Source organism: Nicrophorus vespilloides, unplaced genomic scaffold (genome assembly GCF_001412225.1).
Source record: "Nicrophorus vespilloides isolate i.1.1-1 unplaced genomic scaffold, Nicve_v1.0, whole genome shotgun sequence".
Classification (NCBI taxonomy): Eukaryota; Metazoa; Arthropoda; class Insecta; order Coleoptera; family Silphidae; genus Nicrophorus; species Nicrophorus vespilloides.
In genome coordinates this window covers 22,151-37,911 of record NW_017095739.1, presented here as the reverse complement: position 1 = coordinate 37,911, position 15,761 = coordinate 22,151, and the positions used below count along the sequence as shown (strand labels likewise).

Here is a 15,761-nt window from a genome sequence, read left to right as displayed (position 1 = left end):
AACGCGTATTTACTACAAAGGCGGCCGTGAATGGCCATTTGTCCGTTCCCGTAATTGTATTCAATGCGATATTTGTCTGTCATTCTATCACTTCCGAAACGTATTAGGAACGCAACGTTTTTATGCCTTCGAGGAGGAAGACGCAGACGGAAGCGACGTTTTGTGGAGAGGCGGAGACAGGAGGTAGAGGAGGAAACAGACTCCGCAGGGAACTCGCTTCGACCGGCCTCCAACAAAGTCCCCTATTCATCTATTCGGCAATCCAAACACAACACCAAACACACACAGTTTCCCTTTTGTGACCATTAAAAAATATCAAACCTTTTCAGAAGCCCACGTCTCCTGTCATTGCAAAATTTCACAGATATATCCGAAGTGCTCAATGCAAATCAAGAAGCTTTTTTGTGACGGATAATGCGAAGCTAATAGTATTTACATTAACATCTAGAACTAATCCAGTCCAAATTATACCATACAAATTCATTAAAAAATAAATGGATTATTTTATTTAACTTAAGTTTAAATAAAAAACAATTTAATAATACATTTTTTGGCGGAAAGAACGATGTCGATAGCTCTTTAGTTACATTTGCCTTAAGTTTAAACAATTGTTCTTTTCTTTTCAATTTATATTAATGTTTTTTGGATGAATTTACGTTTACGTGTAATCGCATAATAATGATTATATTGAAAAGTATGATTGAAGTGTAATTGAAAATATAATAAAATATTGAACTATTTCTATAATGATCTTTCTACCCAATTTAACTTTAAATCATTAAGTATAAATTTATGAAAAAATCTAATTTACTATAGCAATTACTGAAAATTATTATTACATTCCGGGCAGAAAGACCTATGGTCAGTAACCATTTGTAGCAGATCAATTTGATATTTTTATTTTATTGTTATATTTTTTGTTTTTTTTTTTGAATATGTATTATGATTTGTTTCATAAAATAATCTTATTACAAAAATTTTATCAAACACGCAAACCATTTTTTTACAGAGAAATAAACAATCGATATTTTTGTAGTTTTAGTTTTACTTTTTTATTTATAGTTACAAGGTACAACAACAGCCGTTAAATTTTCATCATCTTTCGCGTTCTTAGTGACCGTAGTATCAGATTGAAAAACATTAAGTAACGATTAATATTATAAATTATATCATTTCATGTCTTATTGAATTATTACCAAAGACAAGCATCTGTTCTGAATAGTACATATTTCAATAATTTATTTTATATTATATTTATTTATTATTCGACCTGGTCAAATCCCTTGCATTTGTTTATGAAAAAAATATTTTTTTTCTAATAAATTTATTATTTACAAACTACCATATGCTGGCAACGAGTAAATAGTTTTGAAACTATAATAAAATATGACACTGAGCGGTAATACTGAGCGGTAACACTGAGTTTATAATAATAATTTATTGGCCAAACATCAATACATAAGAAGAAAAAATGTACATTCTATACATATAAATAAATAAATTCTAACATAAAATAAAAAATATATATATTAATAGGCTGGCCAAAGGCGGAATGGAAGGTTTCCTAATATAATATAAATAAATATTAATTTTAACAATAAAAAAAAAAAAAAAAACGTTGTTATAATTTTAAAATCTATATGGGATATCAAGTGTTATACTATTATCTAATAAATTAAAATTAATTAATTGCTTGAGTATTGGCATGCTTTTTGATATTGCTCACTAAACTTAGAGATTTTAATTTTCACGGTATTAATAACATGCAAAATAAATAAATTCGCAGGGGAATAAGTTGATAGCCCTTTCGCCAGATTGTTAATTAATACTATTTATTATTAATAACAATAAAATAATTGTAATTTAGAAAATTTCTTAATTTATTATGAATAATAATATATTGTTATTAATAATAAATAACAACAATTAATAATCTAATTGTATATTTATTATGAATAAGACTATATCAAATAGTAAAAGATACAATCGGGATTTTAATACGGTCGGAATTTTTTAACAAAATTTTGGTCAGGATTTCGAATGTCAGGAATTTGATAGTCGGGATTTCAATATATAGCCAATATATTGTATTGTACGTATTTAGGCCACCCAATCAACTTTGATGATATATGCAACTTCAATTACTTGTTTACATGTTAATTCCATAAATGAACTACGATTTGTGATTTGCTTGTATAGTGGTCTATTTAAAAATAGTATAACATTATTGCTTAAACTATGTATCAACCATTGTATTCGATAGAATTCAACGCAGATTCAAAGGAGTTCAATCCATACCAATTAAAATATGTAGAAGATATAGATGAAGACTTCATTCCTTCAGGATGGAACAAATTAGTAGAAGCACCAAAGACCTGCACAGCATATGATTTGTTAACATCAGATAATGAAAAGAAAATCTCTACCACAATAGAAGGGCTGGATTTTGCTTTAGATGGAGGATTTTCTGTTGGACAGATAAATGAGTTTACGGGGAAGCCTGGCTCTGGAAAAACTCAACTTTGGTAAGACAAGCCAATTGTCTTTGGCTGGAAACTAATTCTGAGCAGTTTCAGAATTTGTGTGAAATTTTTACTATCAAATAATGAGACAAATGTACTGTTCCTGTCCACAAACCATAATTTTGCATCTCAAAGGATTGAAGGTGAAATTAACACATTTTAATTTTGTGCATTTATAAACTTATTAATTATAGATTTAATAAAATCAAGCAATGAATTCCAAAATGCTAGAGATGAATTAAAAAATATGCTATTGGTTAAATTAATGAAGAGAATCAAAATCTTTGAAGTACAAGATATCACAGATTTGCTGGCTTCTGTTAAATATTTGGAATATAATCAGGACTATGCTCAACATTTAGGAATTGTCTTTATTGATAGTATATTCATACCATTTAAAGAGTTGGAGCAAAATGAAAGGACTTCATATATTTTTCGATTTTACTCAAATTTGCAAAGGTTATCAACTGTCACCAAGTTAACTGTAAGTTAGAAAAAATAGTATAGTATAAATTATTAATTTGTATGTGTAAAATTGTAGGTGATTGTAACAAACAGTATAACAACCGTATTCAATGTGCCTGGCGAATTCACCTATTTTGGTTCTAGTTATCTGCACAGACTGAACATTCGTATAAAACTGGAAAGACTAGGCCAAACAATGTTTAAAGCAAAAATTGACAAATGTCCATATTTATGTAAAAGCCAATCGTTTAATTTCTCTATTGTTTAGTAAATAAAAAGGAAATGTTCTTATGTTAAGAATTCACCAAAATAAATTCAAAATCTATAATTTTGTTACAAATATAAACGCTATAAATAACTTTTAATGTAACCTGCAAAATGTTTGTTTCTTTACACTAAATACTTCTTGGATTGGTTTGGGTGGAAAGTATAAAAAGTAAGTTCTTTTTACAGTAGTATAAAACAGAAGATTTATTCTATATCTAGTATTCTTGTCTCCTGTTGTCTCTACGTTGCCTGTTCCACTCTTGATTACCACCCCTGTAATTTTGACGATCTCCGCCGCGGAAGTTGCCCTAAAACAAAATTAAATTCAATTTCCTGAAGAATCTCAAGTTCAACTAACAAACCCTTACTTGATTTTGGCCCCTCATGAAGAAGTTTCCTTGCTTCGTTTCCAAAATGCGCTCGTTCGAATCCACGAAGTTGTTGATCTTGTCAGCCAACTGCATGGCCAGACTCTGTAGTCTAGATGGTTCGCTCCTATGCATAACGACGGTTTGCGTTGGATCGTCCAGCGATGCCATCAGTTCTTCGTTAATAATCATTTTCGAGATGATTGAATGCACATTGGACTTCTCCATCTCAAACATTTCAGCTAAAGTTGCCATGGAAATTGAATCGTACACGTGGGAATAGGTGAAGAGGTAGGTCCTCAGAGCTTCTTCCTTGATCAGCTTGGTGAGCATGGCCCTGACGGCATCGGCTTGGTAGAATAAGTCCCAGACTTTAGCGTTCATTTTGTCGTTTATGATGAACGTATTGCATGAAGCCCAGTGGCCGTTGCGCATCGCCTTGGCAGCAGCAACAACGTGTTCGCGCATACTTTCAGGAGGACCTACAAGACTTTGACGTTCGGAGCTACGCAATTGCTGATAGAAAGTCTTGGAAATCATACGACGGCGAGCATCGAATTCATGGGCAGCCATATATGGAATTTCGATGAGCATAGCGGAAACCAAGTATACACACTCCAACAATTCCAGGTTGATGTGCATATGGAATGGCATCTGACGTTGTTTCTCGATTTTCTCTTGTTCTTTGCTGCGCTCATGTTGCCTTTGCGGTAACAAACCTTGAGCCAACAACTCTTTCGGTTTTCCAGTCATCATCAAATCCACTAAACAGCTATGAGCATCTTTAATGTTTGCATGCCTGAAGGCACACAAACCTAAATGAGCCATGGTACGGTTGTAGAGAATTTGAGTACTGGGATCGGAGTGTTGGATGTTTTCTTGCAAATGCGACATGAGCACCAGGTCTCTGGCTTGGAACCAGTTATCGTGCAAAGCATGGTGGTAAATGTGCGACAAGATAGCCCTAGTACGCAATCTGTCTGTGCCGTCTTTAGCGTAGATGTATTTGCATAGCTTCTCCATCTCTTGCACAGAGGTAATAACATCCTTGGTAACCTCTCCAGCCTTCTGTTGCAATACTTTTGGATCAAATTTGTAGTAAAGATGTTCGATCTTTCTTAAATATATTCTGCAAATTTCAGAGTAATTGGAGTGGCGTTCGAGGTAAATCTGGACTTTATCGATGATAGCGGCAACCTTGCATTCGTCCTTCAATCTTTCAACGTACTCATTGCTATGAGGATCGCATTCCTTAAGTAATTTGGTGAATTCATCATCCAGACGTTCGACGGAAGTCAAAACGCATCCGCGAACTTGGTATGGTGCGCTCTCAAAATTCTCAGTTTCTTCGGTAATAGTTTCAGAAATAACGACGTTGTCGTTCTTCGACAAAGTTTCCAATAATTCGTACATCCTCTCCAACAATTTAGTCCAATATTCGGGTTTCATAGCATCCGAAACTTTAGGATTATAATCGAAAATTGCGGAAATAATAGCGAATTTAATCTTGATTACAATAGCCGGACCAAGTTGATGCTGCTCAGAGACATTTTGCAATTCATGCAAAAGTTCGATTTGTTCTCTACGATCGGTACGTTTCTTACCTCTGGCCGCAATGATTTCAGACAGTTTGTTGATGACTAAAGGCAAATCAATCTGTGCGTCTTTGGCGAACATTTTAGGTTTTTCACTGGGGATAGCAACACCTCCCTTAACAGTTTCCCATTCGCCTTCTCCATCTTCTTCATCCTCTCTCCGCATCTTTTTACGCTCCTTTTCCTTACGCTCATTACGACGATCCTCCTTGCGTTTTTCCTTTTCTTCGTCATCCTCTTGAGTCGGACCGGTCTTTTTCAAGAAACGATCGCGCATATTCGTAATCTTATCATCATCGGTGGAACTGCCAGAGTCAGATTCGGAATCCGAAGGCCAACTGTCTGAATCAGAATCATCATCGAAATCTTTGGTTGGTTCCACAGCGACTTTAGCAGCAGCCGACACTTTAACTGGTGCTTCAGCATCAGAATCAACATCCTCGTCACGTTTCTCTTCTTCACCTTCATCATCAGGCTGATCAGGATTCTCGCGGAATTTCTTAATACTTTCATCGAAGTCTTTTAAATATTTCCTCAGCTTCTGACGAATAGAACTCAAAGATTTGTAATTATTCTTGCTCATGTTTTTACGACCATCCCGATCCTCCCAAACTTCGTTAATGAAATCTTCCATCTCAGCCAAACAGCGGATATAGAATCTGGGTGTCTGTCCATTTTCTTCCTTTGCAATTACAGGTGCAGCTTTCAAGTATGCTCTTTGCAGGTCTTCAAAACTTGAAAGCATACTGCTCATATCCTTAATCTTCTTGAAGTTCCTAATCTGCTTAATGATATTAGTCAAATCCTCATATCTCTTCTCCTTTGTGGAGCGTACAACACGCTTGACCTCATCTTCATCATCACTGAACTACAAAAAAATTAATAATAAATCGTGATTTTTAAATAAAAATGATATTTACAGCATAGGCCAAAGCTGGCGCACGTTGAATTTGCTCCTCCTCAGACGAGCTGTCTGAATCAGAATCAGATCCGGCAAAGAAACGAGACATCTTTTTAACTGTGGACAGCTAAAATAAAATAAAAAAATTTATAGACTCTGGTTATAACTATAGAAATTACAGTCAAATATAATAATCACATACTTAAATATATATTCACAATACTTATACTATTGTACCAAAGCCTATTTTTGATATACACAACAAATGTCAGTGAGTATAACATATATGTTTTTAGGTTATGATTCGCACATTAAAAGCTGCTTAATTTATTACATAGTTAATTAAGCAGTATATAGTATGGTTGCAATTGGAAGTTATATATTCACCTACAAAGAACTTATATTTTTGTTTAAATAATGTACATACCGATTATATTCTTGAAAAAATATGAGCAGATTGATAAAATAACCTCCTGCACAATGGCGGAGAATTGAAAGAAATATGCAGGGTAGCCCATTCGTCATATTTGGTTGGTACACCTGAATGAATTAGAATAAATGCAACAGCGTAATAATAATACAGATTTTTATCTTCAATAAGTTGTAAATGGTATTATTCAATAAGATGAACACGTAAATATAATAATAAATTTAACTTCTGATAAAATAAAAGTAACTACAATATACTAGGCAACCAAATGATCCCATTAATTTAAGAAATGATATATAACTGGAACTAGCTTGTTTGCACTTTACTTATACTTAAAAATGATCACGATCTACATAATTAATGAATTTATTTTTTTTGTCTCGTTTCACTAGAGATCCATTCAATATAATCGGTATTTTATCTGTTAGAGATCGACGCTATATAATCTTGATTAAAAATATATTTTATAAAAAATCTTTGTTTGTTATAGTAATGTGGGAAGTAACATAACATTTAAATTATATAATTTTATTTAAAAAAAAAATGAAAGTAAGACAATATTTATTTTGTTATAATGCAAACTGTTAGTTTAATTTTTCTCTTTCTTACAATGTTAATATTTCAGAAGCCTTCTCTTCCAGCAAGTTCTCCATGGTAGATACATGTTTGCACCATTCATTAAGTCTTTCAACCATATTTGAGATTTGCGAGCGGTCTAGTACACGGGGCTGCACCCACGTCATATTGACGTTACTTGAGACCTGGTCGATGGCACCCTTAACCAAGCCCTGTGCAAGCGCTTTCATGATGAGCAGTTCAATTTCACATAACGGCAGCTGCGTTTCCTTGGAGATTTCGTCAAAGGTTAATTGACGATCGTGCGAAGGTCTCTTGAACGTCATCTCCATCAGACAAAGCAAGGAGATCTTCTGCCTAAGGAAGGTTTCCTTTGCAGACAGATCGGCAATCGCTCCCCAATGCTTCTTCATGGCATCGAATTTCACAATGTCGCCGGAATTGAAAGCGTACAGCAATTGTACTAACCAAGCATTGTCGGTAGTGTTCAATGATTCCAAGACCGGATGAGCTAAGAGCTCTCCCAAATTGTAAACACCTTCACCAAGAAGCGCAGCCAAGCCCAAGAAGAATGCATGTTGGTGTTTCGTTTCGTCTGATAATGTATCTACTTCGATGCAGCCAAGATAGCGTAATGCCGTTCTGTAGTACTGTGCATGATCACCCTTTATTCTGTAAACAGAATTAATAAAATAGAGTCAAGAACTTTTTCAATATAATTCAATTAACCTGTAGTACTGTGAAGCAAGGTGGTAAAAACGACCATGTACAGGGGTCACTCCATCAGCGTTATCTAAAGTTGCTTCAACTTCTTCAATGATTTTCTTGGTAGCATCCAAATCATTTAACTTCTCCAAATGTATTTGACCAGCCAATACCTATAAGAATCATACACAATTTCAATATCAGTTCAATTCTAATTTGCACATTTGAAATAGCTCACCTTGCACAAATTTTCTGCATCTGAGTTGGCCTTAACCTTTGGCCCAATTTTTGTTAAAAATTCAACAGCTTCTGTTTTGTTTTTGTACTGTTCAATAACTATAGCAACTATTTCCATGAGCGAAAGAGGATTTATTCTAAAACAGTAATTAGGTTATCAATGATATTTTCTTCTATCATAGCCATACATTTTTCTTTCTTTGATAAATCAAATCTTGAGTATTGTATTTAAATGCCATTTAATTTAAATCAAACTAGTGTAACCATACATGACTTTACTTTTCTTGTTATAACTATGTAGAATATTTCAGAGATACTTTTAAAACACCCCTTATATGGAGTTGTTTTATAAATGCATTCTAATTTGAAAACTATTTATATATCACAAATTATATTGGGCTTCTGGTATACAGCTCAGAAATATATATTTGATATGTGCCATAGTAAGACATTGGATCTCTATTTGTAAATAATGACCTGGCAAATTTTCAATCATGGAACTCACTTGCTCTCAAATGTTGTAATAAAGTTGCTGTACAGTTGAATCAGCTGATCGCCCTTCTGAAGTGTTGGATTCTTCACGAAGACGAGCAATTTGAGCGTTAATTGATGCCATAGCCTATAGAAACAATGTTAGGTTATATTTCTTCCAAAATAGAAAACTCTGAGGACTTACTTTTTGGTGTACAGTTCCTCGAGCTGAGCCCATTCCGTTGCTAATTCCTTGGAACTCTCCTTCTGCTTTTTCAACAGATAATCATTCACATTAGGCTGCTGAACAACCGCCGCTGCCATTTTTTCTAATGATTTTGGAATGACAAATAAATAATTTTCTGACTAGTAATGACACTAAATGTTGCCAACTCACTGAGACAACAACAAGAAATCAACAGTCCTTAGTTTAGTAATAAAAGCACATAAACTGATTTGGTTTCAATTGAATTGAATAATTTAGATAAGGTTTCAGTTGTAAAAAGAATTCTAGATTGTGAAAAATAATTAGTTTCTCTATAATTGGTATAATGTTGGTGGTCCTGCAATTCACGTGTTTTTTGTTCTGTTGGCAAGAGAGGCAAGTGTTCTAGTAGCTGTCATAATTGTCTTTGAGGAGGCGGTTTATATTATTTTCACCAATAAAAGTATCATTTAAAATTAGTAGTAAGTAATACATCCTAATAACCGGAGCTTCACTAAGAAACAACCTGTGATTGGATTTCTTTTGCACGTAGAGAAATCATCTTACATGGACAGTGACTTGTTAAAATAATAGAAATCAACATGGCAGCTACCAGGAGATTACAAAAGGTAAAGTAAATCCTAGGGGGCCTCCAGCTGATCCTCGGGAGTACACCAGACCCGATCGTGGGCCCCGTAAATTGTCAAATTCAAGGTGGCCGCGACATTACATTTCCTTTCTGTCTGTCAAAAGGAAAGTCTAATTCTGTAACAGCAGTCTGATGGACTTGCATAGATCTAGGCTTCTTTTTTTTACATACATATATCTATTTTTAAACATTACTTGAGGGTCAATGCTATCAATGGAGATTCATTGATGGGGAGGGTATAATCTCATTATATGTTTGTATTTATGCATTGCAGGAACTTGGTGATATAAAGAATTCAGGTTTGAAATCCTTCAGGGACATTCATGTAGATGAAAGCAACATCCTCACCTGGCAGGGATTGATTGTGCCAGTAAGTACACATTATATGAGCTGCGGCTGAGTTTGGAAGAATATGTGGAATACTAATCGTTTGGTTTAGGATAATGCGCCATACAATAAAGGAGCATTTAAAATTGAAATAAACTTCCCAGCCGAGTATCCGTTCAAACCTCCAAAAATCAGTTTTAAGACGAAAATATACCATCCTAACATCGACGAGAAGGGACAAGTGTGTTTACCTATCATAAGCGCCGAGAATTGGAAGCCCGCAACCAAAACCGATCAAGTGATCCAAGCATTAGTAGCCTTAGTTAATGAGCCCGAGCCGGAGCACCCACTGCGCGCCGACTTAGCCGAGGAGTTCCTGAAAGATAGGAAGAAGTTTTCGAAAAACGCTGAGGAATATACGAAAAAGCACAGCGAAAAGAGGCCCGCCGACTAAAGCTCCGACCCTCCCAGAAACACCTTGCACCACCGCAATCAGATATGAAAAGAAGAAGAAAACACTAATATTAAAACAAAAGTAAAAAAGAAGCGTTTTTCGATAATCCTTCCACTCTATATAACCGCAAAATGAAATAATAATAGTAATTTCATAAATCTTAATGTTTATTTTTATTGTTTTTTTTAGTTTCATTTGGTTGTTATATTAAAAAAAATATGCAGGAACGCAGCTGTTACGTATATAAGTTGTTTGCGGGTTGATCTAGTTTAATTTTTAGGTATTATTTTATTCGTAAGGAAAAACAAACAGGATTCATTAAAAAACTGCAACTTTTGCGCACTTGAACAATAAAAAGTAATCTGAAGTGGAGGATCAAAAAAATATATAAAAAACTAATTGCATTTGTAATACAACAAAAAAAAATCAATCTTAGGTGAATTAATTAATAAAACTGAAAATGAAAGCGATCGTAAGTTAATATCGTATGTATACTTATACTAAATAAACTGTTTCCAAAAGTTTTTAAATAATCTTTGTAGTATATGAACTATTTTTTTACACTTAATGTTTGGCTATTTTGAGAAACGGTTGTTTATTGTGAACGTTCGAAAAGAGGAGTTTCGGTTTCGACTTTAATCTACTGCCCTAAATAAAAATATTTCATATTTATATAACATTTCGCTTATTGTATATTGGATTGTCACTTAATTTCTGTTGCCCGAATACCTTGAAATATTCTTGCATAATACCTGACGCATGCTAGGGCATAGATATTTTCGAAATCGTAGCGGGAACAGTGCTGCCAATGTTAGGAAATCTATGCGCAATGGTGGCATAACATTTTTATAATGTACGGGCGGAAGGTTAACATTTGTTAACACAATAGTGCTCCCCCCACCATCCCTCTTGAGTAAAGCAGCAGAAAAGGGGGAAAGTTGAGCGAGACAGACAAATAGGCGCGATGTTTATTATCGTTTTTAATTGATCATCAACATCTGAGATCTGAGGCTTTGTTTTGGCGGAGAGACCAGACCGATGGGACTCGAGTGTGTCAGACATAATATACGTACTTGTGTGAATCGAGGGTTTCGTGTGAGAGAGCTTAACCTACTGCTACAACTATGGATGAGAACACAGTTCTGGAGGCTTTGCAGCAGCATTTCAAGTTCGCCACATTTAAATCGCAACTGCAACAGAATGCTGTTATGGAAATTGTCAAAGGTAGAAAGAAGCTGCAAGCATGCTTTCCTCTCCAACACCACCACTACCATCAATAACATAATCATTATCATCTCCTTACACATCTGCATTTTATTTTTTCTCTGTTTACATTCCAATTCCAGGTGAGAATGATGTTTTGGTTTCAATGCCGACCGGATCTGGGAAGTCACTATGTTATCAACTGCCAGCTGTGTTGAAGCCTAACAAAATCACAATAGTTTTCTCACCTTTACTAGCTTTAATTAAGGTAATTGAATGAATGCAGTCTTCATGATGTTTGCAGTATGACTCCCCTGTTTTTCTTCTCTGTGTCTCTTTTAGGATCAAATCGATCATATGTTGGCTTTAAAGATTAGGGCAGCTTCCTTGAACTCAAAAACTCTCAAAGCAGAGAGGGAAGCTTTGCTGATGGACCTTAAGACCACCACCCCCAATACACGTCTTCTCTATATCACTCCAGAGCAGGCTGCAACAAACACATTCAAAGTATTCCATTTTCATTCAATCTGATTTCTCTTCATAGCAATGTGAGCAAAAAAAAAACAAAAATTCTGATGTATTTTAGGAACTCTTCAAAAATTTAACGAAATTCAATAAGGTTGCGTACCTTGTAGTGGATGAGGCTCACTGCGTGAGCCAATGGGGACACGATTTTCGCCCGGATTATCTCAAATTGGGCGAGCTGAGAAACGACAACAAGATTCCTGTTATTGCGTTAACAGCGACGGCAGGGGTTGAGGTAAATTTTACAACGAACAAACGAGAAAACTTATTGAAATTGTTCCCGCCACACTTCTTTTCTAATTATATCATTTGGGATCCTCACAATGACCCATCGTATCGTATTTGGATCGGTCGTAGACCCTATCACAACTTTATTCAATTATTTTCTGGCACCTGAGCTTGTTAATTTTTATAATTACATTTGGTATGCCAATTATATCCATTGATTCAATTATAGAAAACGTTAACGACATTATGTGATTCTTTTCACTCACATGAAGATGAAATCTAATAATCACCACAATAAAATTGCTTTACAACAGTAAATTTATTAAAGTTTGATTAAAAATCACGTTGCAAAGCTAGATTATGAGAAGTAAATAAATAAATAAAATTTAGCTGTGATTTTAGTGAAAGTAAATAATTATCTTATTTATAATTATTGTTAAAGAATTAGTAATAATTTGGCTTTTATTGTATTTGTGATGCCAAATAAATATATTATTATTATTTGTTTTCTTTTTTCTTTTGTATCAATGCTGTCTATAAACTATTATAAATGTTTTAAAAGCAAAAATTGAGAAAATTATATTTTACTTCAGCATGAAGAGTAAATGAACTAATTACTTGTGTATTGCAGGTAACAAAAGATATTGTGAACAGTCTAAAGTTGTCAATAGATCATAGAAAATTCAAAACTTCGAGTTTTCGAAGTAATCTGTACTATGACGTGTTTTATCAGAACATAGTCGACGATATGTACAAGCATTTGAAAGACTTCATATTGGAATGTTTGAACTCCGAGGAGGAAAAGGAACTGCCGAAGGTGCGAATATATACATTAGCTTTTCTTTCTCAGATCAAGTGATTTTTAATTTGTTTGACGTTAGGAGGAAAGGTCCTGCGGCATAGTTTACTGCAGAACTCGCGAACAAACCGAAATCATTGCGGAGAAATTGAATTCTATGGGAATTAGGTCGCAGTGTTATCACGCGGGTTTGAAGAATAAGGAGAGATTGGATTTCCAGGAACAATGGCAGAGCGGCGATTATCCTGTAATTTGCGCGACTATAAGCTTCGGTATGGGCGTGGACAAATCGAGCGTTCGCTTCGTCATACATTGGGGCATTCCAAAAGATCCTGCCTCTTACTATCAGGAGTCCGGGAGGGCCGGACGTGACGGGAAGCCGTCCAAGTGCAGAATATATTATAATAAAGCCGACAAAAAAGCAGTTGAATTTCATTTAACCCGAGATCTTGGTAAAGCGCAAGACAACGTTTCCAAAAAATTGAACGCTCAATCTGCAATGAACGGTTTTGCAAAAATCGTCCAATATTGCGAAACGGTTCTGTAAGTTTTATTTGGTAAAGTCAATGTGAGTTTCTTTTGAATTTGCATGGTTTATTTGTGCAGGGAATGCAGACATAAGTTATTCTCGAAATATTTCGGAGACCCGCCGCCAAATTGCATGAAGAATTGCGATATATGCACTAATAGAAAAGTGGTGGCCGACATGGTTGAGTTGTTCCACACGAAGAACATCCAGTTCAGCACGACCCAGGAAAATGTGGACTTTGAGGATATGTACGGAGGTGGACGAAAGGGACAAAACGAGTTGAGTTGAATCTAATTATTTATTTGAATTGTTATATAATTACGAATATTTCAGTGAACTTGAAAATTACGGAAATGAGTGCGAGTCTGATGGTGAGAGGGAATCCAAGGCGAAAAAGCAGACAGACGAGTTCATTAAGAAGCAGTTTGCCATAAGGAAGAATCCAAAGGTTTGCATAGTGTCCTTTGAATTATTTTCGCTTTCGACTAATTTTGCCTTAACACAATAGGAAGCTTCGCATAATACTATGGACAAGTTACTTCAGAAGAACGCTCGGGTTCTTTCCGCCGCATCTACAGGTAGTAAAGTAAAGGGTCTTAGCTTAGTCAATCGGGAGCAATACCTGACCAAAATCACTGACACCCTTTATGATAATTACATACAATGCGCCACGAATCCCCTATTCGATAGAAAGGACGTAGAAGATTGTAGTGCCAATTTGGAATATGGTGTGTTTTCTACCACTACTAATATTACAATGTATCGAAGCGCTTTAGCCAAACTAGTAACAGATTGAACAAACAATTCTTGTCGATATCCTTGTTAATGTTCTCGTTATAGATTGCGTTCATCAAAAAGTGCACCACTGATGGACAAATTCACGAGGCTCTGGCCACGCACGAAGTTCAACCGGCCAAGAACGAAACTCTGTCAGATCTCTTTAGGAACATCAAAAAAGATCAGACGATACGGAAAAGAAAGCAGGATAATCAAGAACCTGAGGACAACAAAAAACTAAAAACTTGCTTTGTGAAAGCCAGCGAACTGATACAGATGGAAGTCGAACCACCGGAGGACGAAGGGGAAAACACTATAACCAATTACTTTAAGAAGACCAATATCAACAAGTTTTCCGAATTAATCGACTCCGAACATAAAAGTGACCTGCAAAAACATGAAGAAATCGTACCAGAAAATAATAAATCGAATGAACTAGAAGTTACGAAAAGTGATGAATCCAATGTGTCGAGCGTTGATAAAGACGTAATGCTCAAAGTCAGGGAAGAAGAGAGCGTCTCTCGCATCGAGGATTTAGAGCGCAAAACAGAAGATGCTTTGCGAAGTAAATCGAATAACAACTGTCACGTTAAGAGCAAGCCCAAAGTAGTTCCGGTATCAAAACCTCAACCTGTTCCCAAACCTTCTGAGAAGCCAAAAGTCGAAGGTCAATCAACCTCTACAAAGGATATCAACTCGAAGGTGAAAAAACTTTTCGGAGCTGATTCGGATAATGAACAGTCAGACACAAATAAATATACTCCCAACAAAATCGACGACAAAGATAAGTCGAAGAAGTTGAACAAAGTCAATGCTGGTGTTCTGGTAGTTAAACTCTTAAATCCTGCCTTCAGCGAAGGCCGCTTCGAGTCCAAAGAAACCTTCAAATCTATATCAAGAGCTATTACTCATGCATTTATTGGCAAAGGTAACTATATTTTCTAAATCTATTAATTTCCATTTGTTAAAATATTATGCAACCCATTATGCTATGTTTAACGCATTTGTAATTAGTGACGAATATTTATTGTCTTTGCTTATGAATGCACTTGTTAATAAATGTGTACGCCCTCATTTGGGGGTGGTTTTCTTTCCGCAGATGTGAACGACATCAAAATGTATGTGCGAAACTTCCTGGAGAAGAACCAAGTGATTACCTCAAAGACTGAAGTGTAAAATATTTAGTTGTATGTGTAAATAGCCGCTTCTTAGCTTCTCTTTTTCTCAATACACACAATAACGAACAAAAAGAAAATCGTCAAGTTTAGTTCGCAGAAACACACTGAAATTAATTGATGGATGCCATCAATAATGCAATGCAATGTAAGTTTAAAAAACTTAGCAAAGAAATCCAGTCTCAAGAACGGCACTAGATCATCAATATATTTGTAATTAAAGATTATATATATAAAAATAATTAAAGCCAACTAGATTTCATAATGAATGTATTTTTCTTAATATTTATATAAATAATAGATATTCTATTAATTTTAATGGAGGAGAAGAAGGAAAGCAGCGTATGTTATGT

The 15,761-nt window shown here is 35.1% G+C and overlaps 5 protein-coding genes across 9 annotated transcripts; 3 read left to right on the top strand and 2 right to left on the bottom strand.

Moving 5' to 3' along the window:
• Positions 1-2,161: 2,161 nt before the first annotated feature.
• LOC108561817 (DNA repair protein RAD51 homolog 3-like) lies at positions 2,162-3,301 on the top strand. 2 transcript variants are annotated; one of them, XR_001891030.1, is made up of 4 exons: positions 2,162-2,525; positions 2,577-2,665; positions 2,717-3,006; positions 3,064-3,301. XR_001891030.1 is itself a non-coding variant. In XM_017919892.1 (4 exons), the coding sequence occupies exons 1-4, from the start codon at positions 2,239-2,241 to the stop codon at positions 3,253-3,255; spliced, it is 864 nt and encodes a 287-aa protein (XP_017775381.1). In that variant the 5' UTR covers positions 2,162-2,238; the 3' UTR covers positions 3,256-3,301. The 2 variants fall into 2 exon arrangements, 1 of the variants encoding a protein (XP_017775381.1); XM_017919892.1 differs by having other exon boundaries at positions 2,571-2,665.
• Positions 3,302-3,431: 130 nt separating this feature from the next.
• LOC108561800 (eukaryotic translation initiation factor 3 subunit C) lies at positions 3,432-6,634 on the bottom strand. Of its 2 annotated transcripts, none has more exons than XM_017919872.1 (4): positions 6,546-6,634; positions 6,138-6,245; positions 3,617-6,085; positions 3,432-3,562 (listed from the first exon to the last, which is right to left on the bottom strand). In XM_017919872.1, exons 2-4 carry the CDS (start codon positions 6,225-6,227, stop codon positions 3,470-3,472), a joined length of 2,652 nt encoding a protein of 883 aa, XP_017775361.1. In that variant the 5' UTR covers positions 6,228-6,245; positions 6,546-6,634; the 3' UTR covers positions 3,432-3,469. The 2 variants fall into 2 exon arrangements, with proteins under 2 accessions (XP_017775361.1, XP_017775369.1); XM_017919880.1 differs by having other exon boundaries at positions 3,623-6,085.
• A 474-nt stretch (positions 6,635-7,108) lies between these two features.
• On the bottom strand, positions 7,109-8,905 carry LOC108561651 (26S proteasome non-ATPase regulatory subunit 13). Its single transcript, XM_017919688.1, has 5 exons — positions 8,743-8,905; positions 8,572-8,685; positions 8,068-8,203; positions 7,854-8,002; positions 7,109-7,796 (listed from the first exon to the last, which is right to left on the bottom strand). Exons 1-5 carry the CDS (start codon positions 8,859-8,861, stop codon positions 7,154-7,156), a joined length of 1,161 nt encoding a protein of 386 aa, XP_017775177.1. The 5' UTR covers positions 8,862-8,905; the 3' UTR covers positions 7,109-7,153.
• A 223-nt stretch (positions 8,906-9,128) lies between these two features.
• Positions 9,129-10,696, top strand: LOC108561636 (ubiquitin-conjugating enzyme E2 L3). 2 transcript variants are annotated; one of them, XM_017919675.1, is made up of 4 exons: positions 9,129-9,224; positions 9,296-9,371; positions 9,666-9,761; positions 9,831-10,696. In XM_017919675.1, exons 2-4 carry the CDS (start codon positions 9,345-9,347, stop codon positions 10,170-10,172), a joined length of 465 nt encoding a protein of 154 aa, XP_017775164.1. In that variant the 5' UTR covers positions 9,129-9,224; positions 9,296-9,344; the 3' UTR covers positions 10,173-10,696. The 2 variants fall into 2 exon arrangements, with proteins under 2 accessions (XP_017775164.1, XP_017775156.1); XM_017919667.1 differs by having other exon boundaries at positions 9,142-9,371.
• A 308-nt stretch (positions 10,697-11,004) lies between these two features.
• Positions 11,005-15,665, top strand: LOC108561870 (ATP-dependent DNA helicase Q5). 2 transcript variants are annotated; one of them, XM_017919979.1, is made up of 11 exons: positions 11,005-11,396; positions 11,519-11,643; positions 11,718-11,882; positions 11,962-12,135; positions 12,760-12,945; positions 13,010-13,470; positions 13,534-13,734; positions 13,790-13,904; positions 13,965-14,240; positions 14,297-15,161; positions 15,333-15,665. In XM_017919979.1, exons 1-11 carry the CDS (start codon positions 11,297-11,299, stop codon positions 15,407-15,409), a joined length of 2,745 nt encoding a protein of 914 aa, XP_017775468.1. In that variant the 5' UTR covers positions 11,005-11,296; the 3' UTR covers positions 15,410-15,665. The 2 variants fall into 2 exon arrangements, with proteins under 2 accessions (XP_017775468.1, XP_017775477.1); XM_017919988.1 differs by lacking the exon at positions 13,965-14,240.
• The last annotated feature ends 96 nt before the right edge of the window (positions 15,666-15,761 follow it).

Excerpts from the sequence above, each read along its gene's own strand:
- LOC108561817 (XM_017919892.1), top strand. The coding sequence starts at position 2,239 with ATGTATCAACCATTGTATTCGATAGAATTCAACGCAGATTCAAAGGAG. Across the intron at positions 2,526-2,570 it reads TCTGGAAAAACTCAACTTTG|TTTCAGAATTTGTGTGAAAT; the intron begins GTAAGACAAGCC and ends AATTCTGAGCAG. Across the intron at positions 3,007-3,063 it reads CAACTGTCACCAAGTTAACT|GTGATTGTAACAAACAGTAT; the intron begins GTAAGTTAGAAA and ends GTAAAATTGTAG.
- LOC108561800 (XM_017919872.1), bottom strand. The coding sequence starts at position 6,227 with ATGTCTCGTTTCTTTGCCGGATCTGATTCTGATTCAGACAGCTCGTCT. Across the intron at positions 6,086-6,137 it reads CGCCAGCTTTGGCCTATGCT|TTCAGTGATGATGAAGATGA; the intron begins GTAAATATCATT and ends ATTTTTTTGTAG. Across the intron at positions 3,563-3,616 it reads GGGGCCAAAATCAAGTAAGG|GGCAACTTCCGCGGCGGAGA; the intron begins GTTTGTTAGTTG and ends ATTTTGTTTTAG.
- LOC108561651 (XM_017919688.1), bottom strand. The coding sequence starts at position 8,861 with ATGGCAGCGGCGGTTGTTCAGCAGCCTAATGTGAATGATTATCTGTTG. Across the intron at positions 8,204-8,571 it reads ATTACAACATTTGAGAGCAA|AATAAATCCTCTTTCGCTCA; the intron begins GTGAGTTCCATG and ends TTACTGTTTTAG. Across the intron at positions 7,797-7,853 it reads CTTGCTTCACAGTACTACAG|AATAAAGGGTGATCATGCAC; the intron begins GTTAATTGAATT and ends TTCTGTTTACAG.
- LOC108561636 (XM_017919675.1), top strand. The coding sequence starts at position 9,345 with ATGGCAGCTACCAGGAGATTACAAAAG. Across the intron at positions 9,372-9,665 it reads CTACCAGGAGATTACAAAAG|GAACTTGGTGATATAAAGAA; the intron begins GTAAAGTAAATC and ends TATGCATTGCAG. Across the intron at positions 9,762-9,830 it reads GGCAGGGATTGATTGTGCCA|GATAATGCGCCATACAATAA; the intron begins GTAAGTACACAT and ends CGTTTGGTTTAG.
- LOC108561870 (XM_017919979.1), top strand. The coding sequence starts at position 11,297 with ATGGATGAGAACACAGTTCTGGAGGCTTTGCAGCAGCATTTCAAGTTC. Across the intron at positions 12,946-13,009 it reads AGGAAAAGGAACTGCCGAAG|GAGGAAAGGTCCTGCGGCAT; the intron begins GTGCGAATATAT and ends GTTTGACGTTAG. Across the intron at positions 13,735-13,789 it reads GGACGAAAGGGACAAAACGA|TGAACTTGAAAATTACGGAA; the intron begins GTTGAGTTGAAT and ends CGAATATTTCAG.